Source organism: Neovison vison, chromosome 2 (assembly GCF_020171115.1).
Source record: "Neovison vison isolate M4711 chromosome 2, ASM_NN_V1, whole genome shotgun sequence".
Taxonomy (NCBI): Eukaryota; Metazoa; Chordata; class Mammalia; order Carnivora; family Mustelidae; genus Neogale; species Neogale vison.
In genome coordinates, this window is record NC_058092.1 from 169250657 (window position 1) to 169273765 (window position 23109).

The 23109-nt window shown below is 40.2% G+C and overlaps 1 protein-coding gene across 1 annotated transcript in view; it reads right to left on the bottom strand.

The window, feature by feature from the left end:
• Window positions 1-23109, bottom strand: part of PCDH15 (protocadherin related 15) — a 546308-nt gene that overhangs the window by 24382 nt on the left and 498817 nt on the right. The window contains exon 27 of the mRNA XM_044236821.1: window positions 8956-9132. Coding sequence (XP_044092756.1) covers window positions 8956-9132 — 177 coding nt within the window. The remainder of the gene's footprint in view (window positions 1-8955; window positions 9133-23109) is intronic.

Below are 23109 nucleotides of genomic sequence, written 5' to 3' on the forward strand. Positions count from 1 at the left end.
TCTCACAAAACAAACTGAGGGTTGCTGGGGGGAGGGGGGTTGGGAGAAGGAGGGGGGTTATGGACATTGGGGAGGGTATGTGCTTTGGTGAGTGCTGTGAAGTATGTAAACCTGGCGATTCACAGACCTGTACCCCTGGGGATAAAAATATATGTTTATAAAAAATAAAAAAAATAAAAAAAAAAAGAAATGGGCAGAAGACATGAACAGACATTTCTGTGAAGAAGATATCCAGATGGCCAACAGACACATAAAAAAATGCTCATCACTTGGCATTGGGAAATACAAATCCCCAACCACAATGAGATACCACCTTACACCAGTCAGAATGGCTAAAACTAACAATTCAGGAAACGACAGAGGTTGGCGGGGATTCAGAGAAAGGGGAACCCTCCTACACTGTTGGTAGGAATGCAACCACTCTGGAAAACAGCATGGAGGTTCCTTAAAAAGTTGAAAATAGAGCCACCCTACGATCCAGCAATCACACTACTGGGTATTTACCCTAACGATACAAATGTAGTGATCCAAAGGGGCATATGCACCCAAATGTTTATAACATCAATGTCCACAATAGCCAAACTACGGGAAGAACCTAGATGTCCATCAACAGATGAATGGATAAAGAAGTGGTATATATATACAATGGAATACTATCAAAAGAAATGAAATCTTGCCATTTGCAATGACGTGGATGGAACTAGAGGGTATTATGCTGAGCAAAGTAAGTCAATTAGAGAAAGACAATTATCATATGATTTCTTGATATGAGGAATTTGAGAGGCAGGGCGGGGGCTTTGGGAGGTAGGGAAGGAAAAAATGAAACAAGATGAGATCAGGATGGAGACAAACCATAAGAGACTCTTAATCTCACAAAACAAACCGAGGGTTGCTGGGGGCTGGGGAGTTAGGGTGGTTGGGTTATGGACATTGGGGAGTGTATGTGCTATGGTGAGTGCTGTGAATTATGTAAGACTGATGAGTCACAGACTTGTACCCCTAGGGTAAATAATACATTAGATGTTAATAAAAATAATTAAAGTACAGATTAAGAGTTCTTTTTGCAAAATAAGTATTAGGAACTGGGAAGAATCAGCATTAGTTTGGGGGAAGAATTCACTCCTATCATTTGGAATCCACACGATGGACCCCCTTCTACAGGATTTTTGAATTTGCCATCCCATCACCTGAAGATGGGAAGATTCATTAGTCTTTTTACAGTACAAGAGCTCCATTATTTTGATTATTTACTTTGGTTTGTTTTATTTACTTTGGTTTGGTTTGGTTTGTTTCTCAATTTAGGTAAATGTCCTCATTGTTTCCTGGAATTGTTGATTGCTTTTGAACCCATACCTAGTCTAGAATTAAATATCCTTTTTGCTTTCTACATGCAAAACAGTTTGCCCAGGTACAAATTCCTGAGTCCTAACATTTTTCCTTCAAAAAAATTGTGGATCCAATTCCTATTGCCTTTTGGCATTTTATTGTGCTTATGTGATGTTTAAGGCTTATCTAATATTTTGTTTCTTTATAATCGAGTCACTTTTATTTGTGTCTCAGTGGTATGAAAACATATTCAGATACTTTTCAATGACACATGGTGACATTTTCATTGATTTTGTCTGGGAAAGTAATGGGGTCTCTTCATTATACTTTTGGTTTATGTTTCTGTGATTGTGACTGCAGTGTTTTACCTCAGAGATTCCCTACAGTTGTCAGGTTGTATCTTCACTGTCCTCTAAATATCTTTTGATCTCCTTTATAATTCGTACTTTTTTTTTTTTTAAGCTTCTTATGTATGTACTTTATGCTGCTAATTTCTTTTTCAGATGTTTTCTCATTTGGGGAAAAGTTTGGAGATTTTCCATATTGAGGTGGAAAAAGTGAGCCAAACCTTCAGGCTTTTGTTTTATACTTTTCCTGGTGTGGGGGCAAAGCTAGCTTCCATGTTGGTCCTTGAAGAGGGATTCTGAGCCCTTTTGTGTGTCTAACTGACCCACACCCAGGCAGTGAGCAGGGGCTCGAGTCTTGAGGGGGAGGCAGTGTAGACGCCCACCACCAGCACCATGGTAGAGAGCACTGATGGGGTTCTTTCACAAGAAATAGGGAAGGAAGGATTCAGGGCTCCTCAAACACACATACCATTTCATTTTCCCATACAGTTTTGTTTTTTGTTAAAAACCTTAAGCTGTTTTCCAGTGGTTTCTGGAGAATATTTCCAGAGATAAATTCCGCCTCTGAGTCACTGCAATGTTACTTCTTTCACTTTGTTTTCCAGTATTTATTACTGCTTGCATTTTGTCCCATGCTTACTTATCTTAGGAAGGAGATCTGTCAGATCTGCTGTTTTCCTGATAAGAAGGGACAGGTCAGACTAGGTAAGGAGAGAAGGGATGGGGCCATAGGATCAGGCTCACATAATTCAAAAATGCAGGAGATGAAAGGAAACCAGATAAGGGAACAAAGCAGACCATCCTGTCCTAGGTGTCAGAGGTGGTCTTGGTGTAACAGCTACTTGTGACCAAGAAAATTACGGACCCTAAAAAGGAAGTAAGCCATTGAAGGTGTTACCACTAGTCCCTGCTGTATGGTGATATCAATAGAGGTGTTAAAAGGATTTAAATTCCCTGGTTAACTTTCTATAAATGACCATCCCTAGAACCCTTTTACACTGTTGGTGGGAATGCAAGTTGATGCAGTCACTTTGGAAAACAGTGTGGAGATTCCTAAGAAATTAAAAATACAATCTGAGGGGTTTGAAGTGGCGGGGGGGGGGGGAGGTGGGAGATTGGGGTACCAGGTGGTGGGTATTATAGAGGGCACGGCTTGCATGGAGCACTGGGTGTGGTGAAAAAATAATGAATACTGTTTTTCTGAAAATAAATAAATTGGAAAAAAAAATAGAGCTACCCTATGACCCTGCAATTGCACTACTGGGTATTTACCCCAAAGATACAGATGTAGTGAAAAGAAGGGGCATGTACCCCATTGTTCATAGCAGCAATGGCCACAGTCACTAAAGTGTGGAAAGAGCCAAGATACCCTTCAATGGACGAATGGATAAAGAAGATGTGGTCCATAGATACAATGTAGTTTTATGCCTCCATCAGAAAGGATGAATATCCAACTTTTGTATCAGCATGGACAGGACTGGAGGAAATTATGCTGAGTGAAATAAGTCAAGCAGAGAGTCAATTATCATGTGGTTTCACTTGTGAAACATAAAGAATAGCATGGAATAAAGAATAGCATGGAAAAGGAAGGCAAAAATGAAGGGGGCGGGATTCATGAGAGACTGTGGACTCTGAAAAACAAACTCAGGGTTTTGGAGGGGAGGGGTGAGCCTGATGGTGGGTATTAAGGAGGGCATGTATTGCATGGAGCACTGGGTGTTAAACATAGAAAATGACTCTTGGAACACTGCATCAAAAACTAATGATGTACTGTATGGTGACTAACATAATAAAAAATAATGAAAAAAGAACTAAAAAAAAAAAAAAAGACAATCCCTATTGGGATCCCTCTCATTCCTGAGAGCCTTTTCTGTATCTTCACTCAATAAACTTGTATTGCTTTACTCGCTCTCTGTGAGAGTCTGTGAGATTTGACTCTGTAAGGCAAGAACCTCGCTCTCCAGCACCACGGAGATGAAATAACATTCCTCAGACAGCTCCCTGTTTTCCCATTCACTCTGCTGATGGAGCATAGGCAAATGTGCATCCCTGCCTGTTTACTTGTGTGGGATACAACTGTCAAAGTGTGGTAGGGAAGCGTCTGTCCACGCTGCATTCTGCCTTGATGGTTTTCATACTGCAGTGTACCTATGCATGCAGAGATAAAGGGGATGGTGAGCAGGAGTGAGCACTCTACTCCACAGGGACCCCCATCTATATGGTAGAGGCGCAACTGCCTCTTTGCCAGGTAGATACCCTGCTTCTGGGTCTCTGAAACAGGCATACAGAGGGAGCGAGGGTTAACACATCTGCCAATATCCATGCCACTTCAATAACATTGTTTTGCTTAATAAAGCAAGTCATGGGTAGACCAGTATTTCCTTTATACAGTTCCAAATTAAGGACTAATTTATATTCCTTAATATATTGCATACTCTATGTATAGTAAACTAGATTCTAATAATGACTTTTCCATAATTTAAATTTCATCTTGGGGTGCCTGAGCGGCTCAGGGGGGTAAAGCCTTTGCTTTCAGCTTGGGTCATGATCCCAGGGTCCTGGGATCGAGCCCCACATTGGGTTCTCTGCTCAGTGGGGAGCCTGCTTCCCCCTCTCTCTCTGCCTCTCTGCCTACTTATGATCTCTGTCAAATAAATAAATAAAATCTTAAAAATAAATAAATAAATAAATAAATTTCACTCTTTATTTTTAGAGTTTTTTTTTTTCCCCCTGGTCTTACGAATGGGAAATAAGCTTTATGAGAGCTTGGAAGTCAGATTATGATTTAAAGTATAAACATGTTATTTTCCACTATATTATAAATGCAGTCTGTACAGTATACAGGCTTCTCCTGTATTTCCTGTTTACCATCCAGACAGACAACGTTAAACTGGCTGGATGTATAAAAAGGCACATAAGCTATAACTGTATTTGCTTTTTTAAACAAATACTTAGTTAAGTTCTATTTTAAAGTACTATGATGTGTTTCTGCTCAGGATGCTCAGGGTACAGGAAGCCTAAGAGCCTATGGCTCCCACCCTAATGACAAAAAGGTCAAATAATACAAAAATCCTAACTTTTTTGCAAGCAAAGTGCCAAATTCTGAAGATTGAGAGTTTCCTCTACTGGGAGATGAGACCAAGCATTGTTTCACCTTTCAGAGAACAGGGAAAAGTGGCTGCCAAAAAAGCAAATAAAAGAAATGAGCTAAAATGTTTTAAAGAATGTATGTATTCATTTCGAGAGAGAGAGAGAGAGCACAAGCAGAGGGAGGAGCAAACTCCCTGCTCAGCAGGGACCCCAATGTGGGGCTCGATCCCAGGACCCCAAGATCATGACCTGAGCCAAAGGGAGATGCTCAACCGACTGAGCCACCCAGGTGCCTGCAAAAGAGCTAAAATTTTAATTAATTTAATTGTAATTAATTTTTAGAAGCTAAGTATGTACCAACATGTACCAACCAAAGTTGGCATAAGATACCCGTGAACATAAAGTGGCGGGGGGGGGGTTGGCGTTGTACTCACTTGCAAACTGTTTTCCAAGGACCCTCATAAGATGACCTAGGGACAGGGCTGGAGACAGGAGAGAAATCCCCTTTTAGCGCAGGGTTATAGGGAAAAAGCAGCTGAGGCTGGGGCACCTGGCAATTCCACAGACCCATCTCTCATATAAAGCAAGAACCTTAAGCCACAGAAAGAGGGGAAGGAAGTATCCCAGTCCCTATGGGTCAGGATAAGCCCACTGCTTCTGGGGAACAAGTATAAGCAAAACCCCACTCCGTGTGGAGGAGGAACAGGAGTTCTCTTGGACTGGACACCCTGCACGGAGCAGAGGTCTATTACTGGTTGGGAGGGGCAGGGAACTCTGACACCAAGACATGCCACAAGTATGGTTGTAGTGAACAAGTGCCATGGGAAGGAGGGGGAGCAAAGTGAGAGAGCCTCAGCCCATGTCCCAGGCATGCAGGCTAGACAAGAACAGAGAGCCACCCACCCACGTTGCTGCATCTCAGCTGCAGGAGGAGAGCCAAGTAGTGAGCGAGCGAGTGCATTCGGCCCTGATGGGGGCAGGCTAAGAGAATGAAGAGCTCCCAGGGCCTGCAGAGAGACCCAGCAGGGAAGCCAGACCAGACACTGCCCAGATGCTGGGACATCAGAAGGACTTTGATACAGCTCCGCTTGGTACTTTACAGAATCTAGCAGAAAGTGAAAAACACGCTTGAAGTGATGGCAAGTTCAATAAAGTGGTGGAAACTGTAAGAATGAACCAAATGGAAATGGAAGGCTTGTTTTGTTTTTCGTGTTTTTTATTTTAAGATGTAAAGATGAAGAATTCCTTTAATGAGCACATCGACAGGCTAACAGATGTATCTGTGAACTTGAAAACAAGGCAACAGCAATTATCTAAAGGAAAGCACCAAGAGAAGAGAGGGCAAGGAGAAGAGGAGGAAGACGAGAACAGAGAGCATCCAAAAGTGTGGAGAAAAATGAATTTTAATTGGAGTCCCAGAATGAGAAGAAAGAGAATCTAGGTTATAAGAAACACTTGAAAAGATAATGTCTAAGGATATCCTAGAGATTGAGACAATCTAAAAAACCAAAAACAAACAAAAAACACAGATTCAAGAAGGTCAAAAAAAAAAAACAGCAAGAACAGAAGCAGGATAAAAGGAATGTGTATTTGCTGCGAAAAAAATCTAAGAAATTCAGATGACCCAAAATAAGAAAAATCAAAATACTCACAGCCTTGTAAGACAAAGTAGTTAACATACAATTATACTGATTCCAATCTTCTCTATCCTTTTATAAGCTTTAAAGAAAAGTTTTGATAGGAAATCAATTTTAAAAATCAAAGTAAACTCCTCTGAGGAAATAACTTTTGTTTGTTTCTAATTCTTTGGCCTAAGAATTCCAACATCCTCAAAAGCTTAGATTTTAGGATCAGGGGAAATTGAAAGAATAATCCTATTTCCACTGGTCTGGGTGTTAGGTGATAGTCTTAATATTCTAGTATATTAATTCAGTGTCAAAAACTAAATTTTCAACAGCTCTTCTAACTACAACAATATCAATGCATTCTGAGCATTGGATTATGAAATATATCTATATAATTCATTATAAAATGTTTTGAGGAAAAATTCCAGGATTTAGGTTATATTAATTAATAATTAACTAATAATATATTAGACTTAGTTCAAGCTTCTAAGGGAAAACTTGAATACTTAATGGCCATTCTATCCTCTCTTCAGTATAAAAAAATCTTGATTTATAGTTATTCTCAATTTCTACCTTCTTTCCTGGCCCTTAGTTATTCAATTGAATTTCTATGTTTACTCTTTAGAATACAACCTAGCTTTGGGAAAACTTGTTTAGAACGAAGGATGTTTATCTTATACTTTCTAGTGTCCGCTGAAACCCAACTGGCCTGTTTGCAAACTGTTGGCCTCTAAATGTTTATATGAGCAATTCAGATGATGCTCATCATTACTTTACTATTGATTTTTTTAAAGTTTTTTTTTTATTTTTTTCAAGGGATTTTATTTATTTATTTGCTAGAGAGAAAGATAGAACTAGCAGGGGGAGGATAAGGTGAGGGAGAAGCAAACTTCCTGCTGAGCAGAGAACCGTTTCGGCGCTCGATCCGATCCCCAGACCCTGAGGCCATGACCTGAGCCGAAGGCAGAGGCTTAACCCACTGAGACACCCAGGTGCCTCACCTATCATATTTAAAAATAAAACCAATGTATGTAAAAACAAAGGATGCAGATGGGTTTAAATAAATGTTAATAAGAACAACTCATGGACTACATGTAATTTTAAGGTCTATTTATAAATGAATTTTAACATGAATACAATATGCAGAATTGGCTTGGTAGATCTAAAATGCTACTGCAGCTGGATATTGGTTCTAGAACTTGAGAGGAACCCACTGCTCAGTCTCTCTACTTCCCTGTGATTAACATACGATCTTGCCTGTGGCCCAAATAGCTATTAAATTTAAGTTGGTGAATGACGTGCTTAATAACTATGGCTCTTTTATAATTAAGTTGCTATTAAATCACAGTTCCATTGTTGCTAAAATAGCAGCAGTGAAATTTTGTTCAAGAACAGATTTAAATTCAGAACAGATTCCATTAAGAATACATGGGTTTTAATAAATAAATGGGTAGGGGGGCCCCTGGGTGGCTCAGTGGGTTAAAGCCTCTGCCTTCAGCTCAGGTCACAGTCTCAGAGTCCTGGGATCAAGCCCCGCAACCGGGCTCTCTGCTCAGCAGGGAGCCTGCTTCCCCCTTTCTCTCTGCCTGCCTCTCTGCCTACTTGTGATCTCTGTCTGTCAAATAAATAAAATTAAAAATAAATAAATAAATAAGTAGGTAGGTAGATATTTGCTAAATACATAAATGCAGCCACATATGGATATATATGTAAATTAGTATGTGCATCTATTTATTTGGTGCTCTTCAGTATATATAGAGAAAGAAAAACTAAAATCTGAAATTATGGATTTGGGTACATACAGATACACAAATACCAATAAATATTTAGAAGACATACGTGAGACTATGTATCACCAATATTGTTGAAGAAAGAATGCATTTCAATTTAAATGAGAACCGCATTCCTAGAGGTTAGTGGACACTAGGTGTCACTGGAGCGAAGCTGAAAGTTAGAATGACAGAGCTGTAAGCTGTTCTAACATGATTTCCAGGGGAGAACTGTATAGCCGTGCTTGGCTGAGAATTCTGCACTTTCTTTATTTTTAGGATTCATAACTCAAACATTCAAGTTTACCAGGATGGAATAAATAGGTAGAAAGTATGGACTGAAGTGGAAGGGGTTATCGCCTTTTGCCCCACACTCCCAAGTCAAGGGAGAAAAAGATAGTAATTTTTGTTGATTCAACCTTCAGGAAACCTAGATGTAGTCTTAAAATTCATGCCTGCTGACATCATCCCGGGCAAACTGATAGCTGAAGAAGGAATCTGTGCTCTCTGCCTTCCAAAAGCATGGTATGGGAGCAGGCATGGAGGTCATCTCTGTGCACTGCGCCTTGCTCCTAAAGGACCTACTGACCTCCAAAGTCCCTCCCTCCCACCTGGGCCTGGAGACATCTAGGCATGAGTACCCTAGGTATGGTCTCTGATTTTTTTTTTGCTTACACTACACTTTCAACAACAATTTGGTGGGTTTTAACCTTTCAGTACTTACAGCCTTAAACCAGGATCCTCTGTAGGGCAATACTGTCACCAGGGAGCTGTTACAGACAATCAGAAAGGACTTACTTAAAAAGTTCATTTCTGTCGATGGCTCGGTTGGTCTGGGGGTCGATGGCGTAGACAGTCAGGTCACATTTGGTGTAATCTTCCAGAGAAAAGGCGTCCCCATGCCTTCGAGCACCAATGGACTCCACCACCACCTTGGCACCGGGAATTTGATCCTGAACATAGCGATCCAAAATCCTAGAAATTAAAGTACAAACATGACATTCTGACAAGCTTTCTGGGAGAAAAAAAATCATTCTCAACTTGAAATGACATTTAGTAAATGAAAAATGATGACAGCCTGGGTTTTGCTAATGTTTACTGAATAAGAACGCTTGAAAAAAAAATTCTCCGTATTTTTTCAGCATTTAACTCCCAATGATGCTAGAAACTGAATAAGGTAGAACAAGATCATCAACCATGTCCTGTTTAAGCCTAGACTTTTGGAATTTATGATACCCTTTGAGCTCTACGAGTCTCATTGGAATTGCCAACTATGTTGTACACATAAACCTGTGCATGGTTTACAGGAGTCAAGGGTCTTAGAACCCTTGTGTTCACATGGTTGCTGTTATAAACTATGTGTGCCACCAGATTCTGTGATACATGGTACATAGCTGTGTACCAAAGTCCAGGACTAGGCTACCTGTTTCCCTCAGGGCATAAAGACTCAGAGCATTGAAAAGTAGGTAGAGATGTTTTGGAATAGCAGGTTTACCAACTTAAGAAAAATACCGCATGCAAATCTCAGAAGATATTTAGGTGAATACAAACAACAAAAAGATCTATCATTTGGTCTAGAATCAACAATCATCAATAGAAAAGACAAATAATGTTAACCTACAGGTAACATTTTTTTTCTAATTGCATAATTTGATTTTAATCAAAAGCACACATTATTGCCATATGTCTGTGGTCTCTATCACCACAAACGACAATTTCCTTAATATCTTTTCCTTATTAAAAACTTGACATTATTAATCCCCTGGGTTAATATCAGAATGCATATTATTAAATATTTATAGACAGTCGAATGTAAATGAATTGATTTTAATAACTAGACATAGCAAATATTTTTAAATTTATCTATAGATTCAACCACCATTTGGAGTCCATGTGGTAGCAAAGTCCGCTTTGTCTGTTGGCTTTCATTTTTCTAACTGTGTTTGTCTGTTTGCTTTTTTTTTTTTTTTAAGATTTTATTTATTTATTTTACAGAGAGGGGTCACAAGTAGGCAGAGAGGCAGGCAGAGAGAGAGAGAGAGAGGAGGAAGCAGGCTCCCCACTGAGCAGAAAGCCCGATGCGGGGCTCGATCCCAGGACCCCAGGATCATTACCTGAGCCGAAGACAGAGGCTTTAACCCACTGAGCCACGTGTCTGGCGCAGCGCAGTCAATGTCCCTCTTATTAAAGTACTATTCATTCTCGTCTTTTTCTTATCAGCTCACACCCACTGGTCTGTTTGCCCAAGAGTATCTTTTCTGATGAGATCCTTGCTGAGGAATAAGGATGAGAAGAATATATTCTTCCCAGAACCTGAAGAGAATGGCTGCTCAAGGAGACACACACTGTGGAACAGTGTTCAGCCTGTGGATTCCTTTCCTGAGACAATTATGCTCCCTAACCAAAAAAAAAAAAAAAAAAAAAAGAGAGAGAGAGAGAGTGAGAGAAAGAAAGGGAAAGGGAAAGAAAAGGAAGGAAGGGAGGAGAAAAGAGAAAAAAAAGGAAGGAAAGAAGGAAGGAAGGAAGGCTGGCCTTGGAGTCAAACTACATTGTACTCTGGACAGTTGGTACAGGTATAAATGGGAAGAACATCGTGGTGAAGACCTCAGATATCTGGCTTTCGTTTTCAGCTCCTTTACTTACAAAGTGCAAAATCTTAGATCAGTAAGAAGCCATCAAAGGCTCAGACTCCTCAACCACAAAATGAGGCAATCATTAGCCACACGGGACGACTGTGTACATTACAGGCACGGACGCTCATAGCCAAATCTCTGCACAGTTTTGAGCACATAGTTGCTGTTCCATAAAATGTGATTATGCTTATTATTAATTTGGCTAGAAAATCTGCATTAATAAACTTCTCCCCTGCCTCCAATTCATTCAAGACATTTAATGAATTTGTGGTATTATTAAGAAAGCCTATTTCTCACTAGTAATATTAGTTCACATATCAAAAATCGAATGAGTACGTTTTTAAATATATTGCAGAAGGTGGCTATCTGTCCCAATACTGCACTTGAATAATTTATAACTGCTGCATTTCCATTTACACATTGATTAAGTATGTCCCAAGGAAATCACTTATATATGCATAAACTATGTTTTTCTACAATGAGGAAACTTGTCTACTGAGATTGTGTCTTTTCCTGTATTTGGGGGCAATATTGCAGAATCATGGGTGACTAAAATTTTAAATGTGGAATGAAATACAACTGTACTAACTCCTTGATCACATCAGGGAATCACACACCAATGAAGTCCAAAAATAAATAATGTCATTTAAGGCCTGTAACAATGTCTTCTCCCTGAATTCTTTTCTCTTAAAACTTTGCAGATCTTCTGGAATTAAATATCTCTTCTGATACAGAAAGAGGTGTCCAAACTTGAACTCTTTCCCCACCTTTTCTGATAAATAAATGTTAAACTAAATTTAAACCTTTTAAAATGAGAGCACATTTTGTAAAAATCTGTCTTTCCACTTGTGATCTATATCCGTATACCTAAGCACGTCTACCTTATTACCTATATACATGAATATATTACATACATGTACATATATGTGCTATTCAAGAATGGCTCTTCAGCCCTTGATCTTCAAATGTACATGGGTACATTGTTACTTAACAGAGGTTTTCCGAGTTCCTAACTTTTTAGTCACTTACTTTGAACTGACTCCTATAAATTTGTACCAGTGTTTAAACTGCTTCTGTCTTTACCTTTTGCTTTAAATTATTAATATGCCAAGCCAATTCATACATACAGTTTGGAATCAAATGTCATGAGAATTTACATGTAAATTAAGAACAGCATGTCTTTCCAGCCTGTCAGCCTAAATTACTTGTACACTACTAGTATACCGACACACATGTATACAGAGACAGAGAGACCCTCAACATTGCTTATCTGTAATATCTGTATCATGTATTTCTCCCTGTATCAAGGGAGAGCTCTGCAATGACATTGATATAGTTTGCCATAAGAAGTTCATGGAAGGAGGGAGGAGGGGCAAGATGGTGGAGAAGTCGGAGACCCTGTTTCAACCAGTCCCCTAAAATGAGCTAAATATCTACCAGAAAACTCTGAACACCCATGAAATCAGCCTGAGTTGTAGGATTATACACTTCTACAGGGGCAGAAGACTCCAGTAGAGAGGTAAAGCAGAGTGGGAACAATAGGACTGATATCAAAGGATAAACAGAAGGGGGAGGGAGCCACTAGAAGCAACCCACTGGGAAGTAATAGCCCAATACAAAAGTGCCCTGTAATTGGAGACCAGCATTAGCTTGGAGTCAAAAAAAGCAAACAATCTTAAGGGGCAACTGGTGGAATTGGGGGGCACGGGGACGGGCCTAAGCCCAGGGACCCAGAAAGGCCACCGCCCAGTGGCTCCCCATGCCAGTGTATGGTGGAGCCTCTGTGGTTCCTGAGCTCCCGGCTTTGCACTGCTTGCACCAGTGCTGGGCTAGGCACACTCCCACCATCGCACAAGGGAGTCTTGTATGGATGCCAGCCAATGCTCTTTAAGACCATAGCCATCTGCCACCTGCAGAGGGTCTCAACACTCCCAGCCCGACTCTGGGAGAACCCAGCGATCTCCATTCAGGTTCCCTTGGTAGCAGCCTTCTGCGACCTGCGCAACTGTGGGGTCTGAGTGCACCCTGCCTGGACCCCAGATCGCAGTCCCGGCAAAGGCAGCCACAGGAAGTGGGCTCCCTGAACCAATATTATATGCAGTTTTATTGGCACAGGGGTGCAGAGACAAGCAGGTGCTTCAGGTGACCCCTGAGACAGTGGCTGGGGACGTGCTCTGCCTGTGGGAGGTTGCACAGCTCAGCAGAGTTTGCCGAGGTAGAGTTTGTGTGTTTTGGACCACCCAGAGGGGAGCAGACTGAGGCTTCTCTCTGAGACAGAGGTCTGGGTGCAGTTTGCTTTCCACTAAACCTCAGAAAAGTCACAAAAAGCCGTGGAAGAATGAAAACCTCAGGAGAACAAAAGAGAGAACAAAAAACCTGTTTCCATAGAACCCAGCCCCTTGATGGGGGGCAGGACAATTCAACCCAAGCAAGACTGACTGAAAAACAATATGGCAGGCCCCTCCCACAGAAAGGCAGCCAAAAGAAAGTCAGGACAACCACCACAGGGTCCCCATAAAACTGTAAAACCCCAACATCAGGGGAAAACAATATATTGAGCTCCTGGTATTGCTCTAAAACCTGTATATTTCATAGATACAACTTTTTTTTTAAAAAAATGTATTGTCACGATTCTTGTTCTTTTAATTTCTTCAAACTTCTTACTATTATAGCTAGAGATTTAATACAACATATTCCATAATAACCTTTTAACTTGAACTTTTTTCATACATATACCTGTGTTCTTTTTGTTTTCTTTTTCTTTTTTTTTAAATATACATATAGATATAAGCTTCAAGGTAATCCTCGTTCTCTAATAAATACTACCCCTATATATATCTATGTATCTATGTATCTCTATGTATCTCTAGAAAGTTGAGTCCTTTAACAAAGATATAAAGATACACCAGGAAGAACCAAAATAACCTTCCTCACCCAAAAGGATGATTTATAACCACCCTCCCATCTTATTCTTCTGTCAGTGTTTCTGTGTATTTGTATTTATTCTGGTATTATATAAATCTTATACTTGGGGCTCATTTTGGCTTTTTTTTTTGGCATTTACTTTTGTAGGTCTTTTTGTCCATTTTTGTTTATATACGTTATAAATCTTACTTTTGGTGCTCATGCTGGGTGGGTTTTCTTTTTCTCTCTCTCATTCTTTTTTTACTTTTTCTTTCTTTTTGGTGACTTCCAATTGCTCCAAAGCCTTCCAGGGTACATCTTGCCTGGACTGTGGTTGGTATATTCACCTATACATCCCCTCAACCACCTCTCACCAAGGAGTAGGTGGAGGAACACCAACAGAGGGAAAATTCAGAGACTGTGCCCTCTCCATCAGAGCTATTGGATATGGACATAAGTACGTAGGAAAGGGAATTCAGGATAACAATTATCCAGGCCGTGGCTAGGTTGCAGAAAACCATTAGTGGCAACATAGAATCTCTAAGGGCAGAAGTGAGAGGCAACTTGGAAGAAGTTAAAAATGCTATCAATGAGATCCACTCTAATCTAAGTACTCTTAACAGCCCGGGTAACTGAGGCAGAAGATAGAATTAGTGATCTAGAGGACAACCTGATAGAGAAAAAGGATCAGGAGGAGGCCTGGAACAAACAGCTTAGAAACCATGAAAACAGAATTAGGGAAATAAATGATGTTATGAAATGGCCCAGTGTCAGAATTACTGGGATCCCTGAGGGGGTAGAGAAAGAGCGAAGACTAGAAGATACAGTTGAACACATTCTGGATGAAAATTTTCCCAATCTGGGGAATAGAACAAGGGTTCCTGTCCTAGAGGCAGAAATATCACCCACTAAGATCAATGGATCTAGAACGACCTCAAGGTACTTGATTGTGAAACTCACGAATCATAATTTTAGACAAGAGCTTCTGAGGGCAATTAGGGGGAAGAGATTCCTTATGTACAGAGGAAGGTCCATCAGAATAACATCAGACCTGTCCACAGAAACCTGGCAAGCCAGAAAGGACTAGCAAGACATATTCAGGGCACTAAATGAGAAGAACATGCAGCCAAGAATACTTCATCCAGCAAGGTTGACATTCAGAATGGATGGAGATATAAGAGCTTCCAAGACCAGCAAGGTTTTAAAGAGTATGTGACCACCAAGCTGGCACTACAAGAAATACTAAGGGGAGTTCTATAAAAAAAGAAAGAACGCCAAAGTGACACAGAACAGAAATTTACAGAGACAATCTATAGAAACAAAGAATTCACAGGCAACATGTTGTCAATAAAAATGGATATGCAATAACTACTTTCAACTTGAATGGCCTAAATGTTCCCATAAAATGGTTCAGGGTTGCAGACTGCATAAAATGAGAGGATCTGTCTGTATGCTGTATACAAGAGACCCATTTGGAACCTAAAGATACATCCAGACTGAAATGAAAGGTTGGAAAAGCATCTTTCATGCCAATGGGCCTCAAAATAAGCTGAGGTATCGATTCTCATATCAGATAAATTAGATTTTAAACAAAAGACTGTAGTCAGAGATAAAGAAGGACACTACATCATTCTTAAAGGGTCTATCCACCAAGAAGATCTAACAATGGTAATTATTTACATCCCCAATATGGGAGCAGCCAACTACATTAGCCAACTGTTAATCAAAATAAAGAATCATATTCATATGAATACATTAATTGTAGTGGATCTTAACATACCACTCTCAGTAACAGATCGTCCAAGCAGAGAATCAATAAAGAAACAAGAGCTCTGATGACACATTGGACCAGATGGACCTCATAGATATATACAGAACATTCCACCGAATACTTCTGGAGCACACATGGAACTTTCTCCAGAATAGACCACATACTTGGTCACAAATCAGGACTCAACCGATACCAAAAGATTAAGATTATTCCTTGCATGTTCTCAGACCACAATGTTTTGGAACTGGAACTTGACAAGAAAAAGTTTGGAAGGAATTCAGACACTTGGAAGCTAAAGACCACCCTGCTTAAGAATGTTTGGATCAACCAGAAAATCAAATAAGAACTTAAACAATTCATGGAAACTAATGAGAATGAAGACACATTGGTTAAAACCCATGGGATACAGCAAGGGCATTCCTAAGGGGGAAATACATAGCCATCCAAGCCTCCCTCAAAAAACTGAAAAATCCAGAATACACCAGCTCTCTTTACACCTTAAAGAACTAGAAAATCAACAACAAATTAATCCAATTCCCCACACAAGAAGGGAAATAATATTAGAGCAGAGATCAATGAGAAAGAACCTAGAGATACAGCAGAACACATCAATGAAACTGGAAGCTGGTTCTTTGAAAGAATATGTTAAGATCAATAAACCACTGGCTAACCTAATCCAAAAGAAAAAAGAGAGGACCCAAATTAATAAAATTATGAATGAAAGGGAAGACATCATGACTAACACCAAGGAAATAAAAACCATCATCAGAAATTATTATCAACAGTTATATGTCAATAAGTTAAGCAACCTAGAAGAAATGGATGCATTCCTGGAAACCCATAAAGTTCTAAACAAAATCAGAGGGAAACTGACAACCGGAATAGACTAGTATCTAGTAATGAGATTGAAGCAGTGATCCTAAACCTCCCCCCAAACAAGAGCCCAAGACCTGACAGATTCCCTGGAGAATTCTACCAAACATTCAAAGAAGACATAATACCTATTCTCCAAAGCCATTCAAAAAAAAAAAAACAAAAAACAGAAACAGAAACAGAAGGAAAACTCCCAGACTCTTTCTATGAAGCCAGCATTACCCTGCTCCCCAAACCAGGCAAAGACCACATCAAGGAGAATTTCAGACCAATGTCATTGATAAATATAGATGTCAGGATTCTCAACAAGATCCTGGCTTATAGGATCCAACTGTATATTTCAAAAGATTAGCCACTATGACCAGGTGGGATTTATCCCTGGGATGCAAGCATGGTTCAACATTTGCAAATCAATAAATGTGATAGAACAAATCAGTAAGAGAGAAGAACCACGTGATCCTCTCAACTGATGCACAAAAAGCATTTGACAAGATACAGTACCTGTTCCTGATTAAAACACTTCAAAGTACAGGAATAGAGGGAACATTCCTCAAATTAATAAAATCTATCTATGAAAAACCCACAGTGAATATCATTCTCAACAAGGCAAAGTTGATAGCCTTTCTTCTGATGCCCGACAAGGATGCCCACTCTTGCCACTGTTGTTCAACATAGTACTAGAATTCCAGCAACAACAATCAGACAACAAAAAGAAATAAAAGGTATTCAAATTGGCAAAGAAGAAGTCAAACTCTCTCTTTGCAGATGACATGATACTTTATATGGAAAACCCAAAAGACTTGACCCCCAAACTACTAGAACTCATACAGCAAAATTCAGTAATGTGGCAGGATACAAAATCAATGGACAGAAATCAGTTGCTTTCATATACACTAACAATGAAAATATAGAAAAGGGAAATTAGAGAATTGATTCCATTTCCTATAGCACCAAGAACCATAAGATAACCTGGGAATTAACCTAACCAAAGAGGTAAAGAATCTGTACTCGAACTACAGAACACTAATGAAAGAAATTGAAGAAGACACAAAAAGATAGAAGACCATTCCATGCTCATGGATCAGAAGAATAAACATTGTTAAAATGTCTATACTGCCTAGAGCAATCTATACTTTCAATGCTATCCCAATCAAAATTCCACCAGTATTTTTCAAAGAGCTGGAACAAACAATCCTAAAATTTGTATGGGACCAGAAGAGACCCCAAATTGCTAAGGGAATGTTGAAAAAGAAAAATGAAACTGGCAGCATCAATTGCCTGATTTCAAGCTTTACTACAAAGCTGTGATCACTAAGCGTGGTACTGGGACAAAAACAGACACATAGACCAATGGAACAGAGTAGAAAGCCCAGATATGGACCCACAACTCTAGGTCAAATAATCTTTGACAAAGCAGTAAAAAATAACCAGTGGAAAAAAGATAAGTCTCTTCAATAAATGGTGCTGGGGAAATTGGACAGCTATGTATACAAGAATGAAATTTGACCATTTTCTTACACCATATATAAAGATAAACTTGAAATGGATAAACTCAACATGAGGCAGAAAACTATTAAAATCCTAGAGGAGAACATAGGCAGTAACCTCTTTGACATTGGCCACAGCAACTTCTTTCAAGACATGCCCCCAAAGGCGAAGGAAACAAAAGCAAAAATGATCTTTTGGGACTTCATCAAGATCAAAAGATTCTGCACAGCAAATGAAACAGTTAACAAAGCAAAGAGACAACCCACAGAATGGGAGAAGACATTCAAAAATGACACTACAGACAAAGGGCTGATATCCAAGATCTATAAAGAACTCCTCAAACTTAACACACACAAAACAGATAATCACATCAATAAATGGGCAGAAGAAGTTGGTGCAGCCACTTTGGAAAACAGTGTGGAGATTCCTTAAGAAATTAAAAATAGAGCTACCCTATGACCCTGCAATGGCACTACTGGGTAGTTACTCCAAAGATACAGATGTAGTGAAAAGAAGGGTCATCTGTACCCCAATGTTCATAGCAGCAATGGCCACAGTCGCCAAACTGTGGCAAGAACCAAGATGCCTTTCAACGGACAAATGGATAAAGAAGGTGTGGTCCATATATACAATGGAGCATTATGCCTCCATCAGAAAGGATGAAAACCCAACTTTTGTATTAACATGAATAGGACTGGAAGAGATTATGCTGAGTGAAATACGTCAAGCAGAGAAAGTCAATTATCATATGGTTTTACTTATTCGTGGAGCATAAGGAATAACACAGAGGACACTGGGAGAAGGAGAAGAAAAGTGAGTTGGGGGAAATCAGTTGTGGGGGACAAACAATGATAGACTGTGGACTCTGAGAAACAAGCTGAGGGTTTTGGGATGGGTGAGATGGGTGACCCTGGTGGCAGATACTAAGGAGGGCACATATTGCATGGGAACACTGGGTGTGACACATAAACAATGAATCTTGGATCACTGAAAAATAAAATAAAATTACAAAAAAGAAAAAAGAAATATATAGAAAAAATAGTTCATGCAAACTTTCCTCTTTATATTATGTTGCTTGAATTTCTTGTAATGGGCATAAGAAAACAATATGATCATACTTACAAAACACTATTTAGCTCCCTACTTCCTCTTCCTCAACTTCTTAAAGAAAAAAAAAATTAAACATTTATCTGTTTGAGATGGGGGAGGGGCAGAGGGAGACAAGAGCATCTCAAGCAGACTTTCCACTGAGTGCAGAGCTTGATCTCACAACTCTGAGAACAGGACCTGAGCTGAAACCAAGAGACGGATGCTTAACCAACTGAGCCACCCATGCAACCTAAGAAAAAAAAAATCTTTATATAAATATAGTTTAAAAATATAGAAGATAAATTCATAGCAAAACTCAGGTAAGTGGTTAGTGGGAAATTTTCTTTCACTCGTTCATTTATTTTCATTCATTCCATAGATTTTTTTTTTAAGTACCAAGGATCTTTATTCTCAGACCTAATGTTCAACCTGTGACTGCAGATAACATGTCACTATTTTGACAACACCTTCATTCTTTCCAAGTCTTCAGCCATAAGGTTATACCTTATTCTCATCATAACAAGATAAATAAATCAGATTGAAAGAGGATTAAGGAGATACACTGAAGATAAAAGCAAAGGGGAACAAACATTTTACAAGTTTATCATCCCAGGTACCCTAAAAGTTAAGTTTCAGATTTACAAGAGTAATGGCAGAACCACATGATTTCAGTGAAAACCAACACAAGTTAGATCTTTAATAAAAGGGGTGGAGGTGGTATTGAATGCATCCCATAGACCAGACACTGTTCTAGACACTTAGAATGTATCAGTGAACAAAACCAAGATCTTTGACATCACAGAACTTGCATTCTAACTGAGCAAACTGGACAAGATAATAAAATAATAAGATGTGGGGCACCTGGGTGGCTCAGTTGGTTAGGCATCTGCCTTCAGCTCAGGTCATGGTCCCAGGGTCCTGGAATTGAGCCCCACATTGGGCTCCCTGCCCAGCAGGAAGCCTGCTTCTCCCTCTCCTTCTGCCTGCTGCTCCCCCTGCCTGTGCTCTCTCTCTGTCAAATAAATAATTAATATATTTAAAAAATAAAATAATAAAATGGCAGTAATGTTTAGGAAACATGTTGCTGAGATGTCGCCGTGTGAGCAGATTGAAGGAGACAGTGAGTAATGTAGACACGCAGGCAGGAGCCTTCAAGAGGAGGAAACTGATAACCCCCCCACCCCCCACATGAAGAACCTGGTGTACAAGTGTGGGTGGAGTAGAGAAGGTGGGGGCGGATCATGCAGGGGCTTGTAAATATGGAAGTAATGCGAGTGACCTCGCATTTAAAAGAAGAAAGCCTGGCCTCTATGTTGTGAACAGACTGCAGCAGGGGCCAAGAGGAGAATGGGGGAAACAAGTTAATAATGACTTTAAGGAGATGCTTAAGGAGAATTTATTAAATGCCCAGTCTACTCAGTAATTTGGAGGAAGAGAAGACACAGCATAATTCCCCATTATGATCCATCTATGAACCACATAATCAGATATTAATATCTATGTATTATTAATATGCCTAGTTAAATGCAAGAGGCATACATCTTTTAAAATAGATCAATAAGGGCAATGCTTAACTGGACAAATACTGCCGGTAATTATCTAGTTGACCTGGATAAGCTCTGGCCTTTCGTGTTTGCTCATCTGGAAATAGGTCAATTTTTATAGATTATTCTTTGTTTAAAGAAAAGCACAGAGGAGAGACTAGAGCTCAGAGATCAATTCCTGATGCTTCATTATTTCCCTTGAAGTGTCTACCTAGGCACAGATGGCTCTCAAAAGTGGGTCCCATTTTTTCAGAGTTCTGCTTCTTTCCATTGCCTTTGTATTGAACTCAGAGCTCAGATCCCTTCTCGGCATCTTCTCGTGCCATCTGAGTTGCTTCCTTGTGAAGTCCAGTGTTTTGTGTATGGGGAAATGTTGGTGTGGCAGTGGTATTACCACACTATTATACAGCATGTATTAAAGCCAGCTGGCATCTCAAGGAAAGTGGGATTTATGCAAAACCACCAGGCACTATTTGATGATACCGTCTGAAGATACTTTAGGTCTATAGTGCAGAGAATGGACTCAACTGGAAAAAATAAAAACAGTAATAGAGAAGTATTGATTGACTAAAATATTCTGTGAAAGATGCAGGTGGGCAGAGGATTTTCGCCTGTAGTCCAAGTGGCTGCCCCACCACAACGCGCACAGCCGCCCCATGACAGCCCATACAGGTGTGCCCCCTGCAGAGGAGCGGGGCCATTAGCTGCTCCCCGTGCCCCTCCTGATTACCCAGCCCACTCACACAGTGGCTGATTGCCCGAAAGACAATCCTGCCAATAAAGCCTTATAGAACGTTCTATCCTCCCTCCCCAAGCTCCCTGGGAGACTTCCATGCCTGGCATTTTTTCAAATAAAGGCTTATGCTAATCGTGCTCTGATTTTCTCCCACAGTTTTCAGTCACCTGCCCTCCCCCTCCCGCTGGCTTGATAGAATAAATGTTTGAAAGATGTACTAACATTAAATTTTAGAGTAAGAAATCTCAGACTCTGTTTTAGATTAGGATGGGGATGGACCTATAGTTTATAATGTCATAATTGCTGAGTGGTTTATTACGTCATAAAGTGCATACTATTTGGCATACAATACCCCCTTTTACATGTGACAGTGTTGAATTTTACCTAAGCTTGTTGCTCCTGGACTACAACAAGGAGCCCCCAGCCAACTGTGTTACCAGGAAACTGCATAGTGCAAAGAGCCATTCTTTGCTAAGCTTTGGGAGATGCCAGGCACAGATCCTCCAAACTCCCATTTTTTGCCACATCCAAGATCAGCTGAACTGTTATGTCTCAACTGAGAAATCAAATCCACACACAAATATGCTTGTTAACCAAACACTGGTTAAGTGATTCTGCTTCCTTCAAGTTTCTGGATTTTGAGCCACTCTTGGCCTATGACAGCATACATGCCCACAGGCCCCTCCCAGAATGGTGGATGCTGGGGCAAAACACTCTCTGGTCTAGATCCACTGTCGCATCACTTCGCTTGCCCACAACTGGTCCTTTCTACCCTTGCTCACTGCTCCTTATGAAAGAATGGCTTCTGACTAAACTTTGAGTGCTGTCAACCTCTGGGTCAGACAGTGTTCCCTATGACAATGACCTTCTCCCTAATACCTTAGTTCTTCTCTACGGCCTTAGAATAATCCTTAGAAATAAAGTTTCTCTTCTAAATCCAGATTTGTCTTTGACACACGGAATGGGTAGACAGCTAAAGGAGACTCTTTCTCACACTCCTATGCAGTCTTATTAAATAAGTGTGTATTACCAGCCAAAGGAGGTGATAAGCAAAGAATTTTCAGCAAACTACATGAAACAAATTATTCATTAGCATCCCCTTTCCTCAATCCTCTATGTCTGCTGTGAAACAGCCACAAGACCCCACATTTCCAATTGCATTAGCTGCTTTTCTCTCACTTGCGATGTGTGAATTCTCATCAGCACTGCTTAATTATAATTTAAAACTGTTCAAACAAACTATAAAACTGCAAGCTCTAAAGTTTGTTTCAGCCACTAAAAATGGCAAACAAAAACATGAGCAAGGCCTACTCAAGCCCCCCACTGCCGACTGTGGTAATGAACGGTCACCCAGGACACCATCTACTCATGGCAAATGGAAGCCACCACGAGCCAAGGGTCAGTCATTGCCATCATGGACAAAACTATGTGCCTGGGACTGTGCTGTCCACACCATGAGCCAACCTTAGTCCTTATTAGATAAGCAAAAAGAAGACATCGATAAAAAAGGCACTAACACTCCTGTGACCCACGCTGACTCTGTGGGTTTTATTTATTTGTTATTTATTTATTTCTCTCCCTAAAAACGCCCTGATTTCAATGGAGGAATTAGCCTGGTACCCAACACGCATGACTGACTTAGATCCTTGGTCCCGTCCTGCCTCATCCCATGCCAAACACGACTGCAGGTGACACAGACCAGGCCCTCTTCTCTCCGGAGTTTGGTTCTTGAGTCAAAGACACAAAAGCATAGAAAGGTTGGAACCACCTCACTGAGGTGCCATGGGCTCATCATACTGAAATCACGCATCACACTGAAATCATGCATGCACCTGTTCACCCCTGCGGTTTTTGCTTCCCTGGCCTCTGCACCTGTCCCTGTTCAAGGCTGCTCCCCAGCCAGCGTTCCTTCCT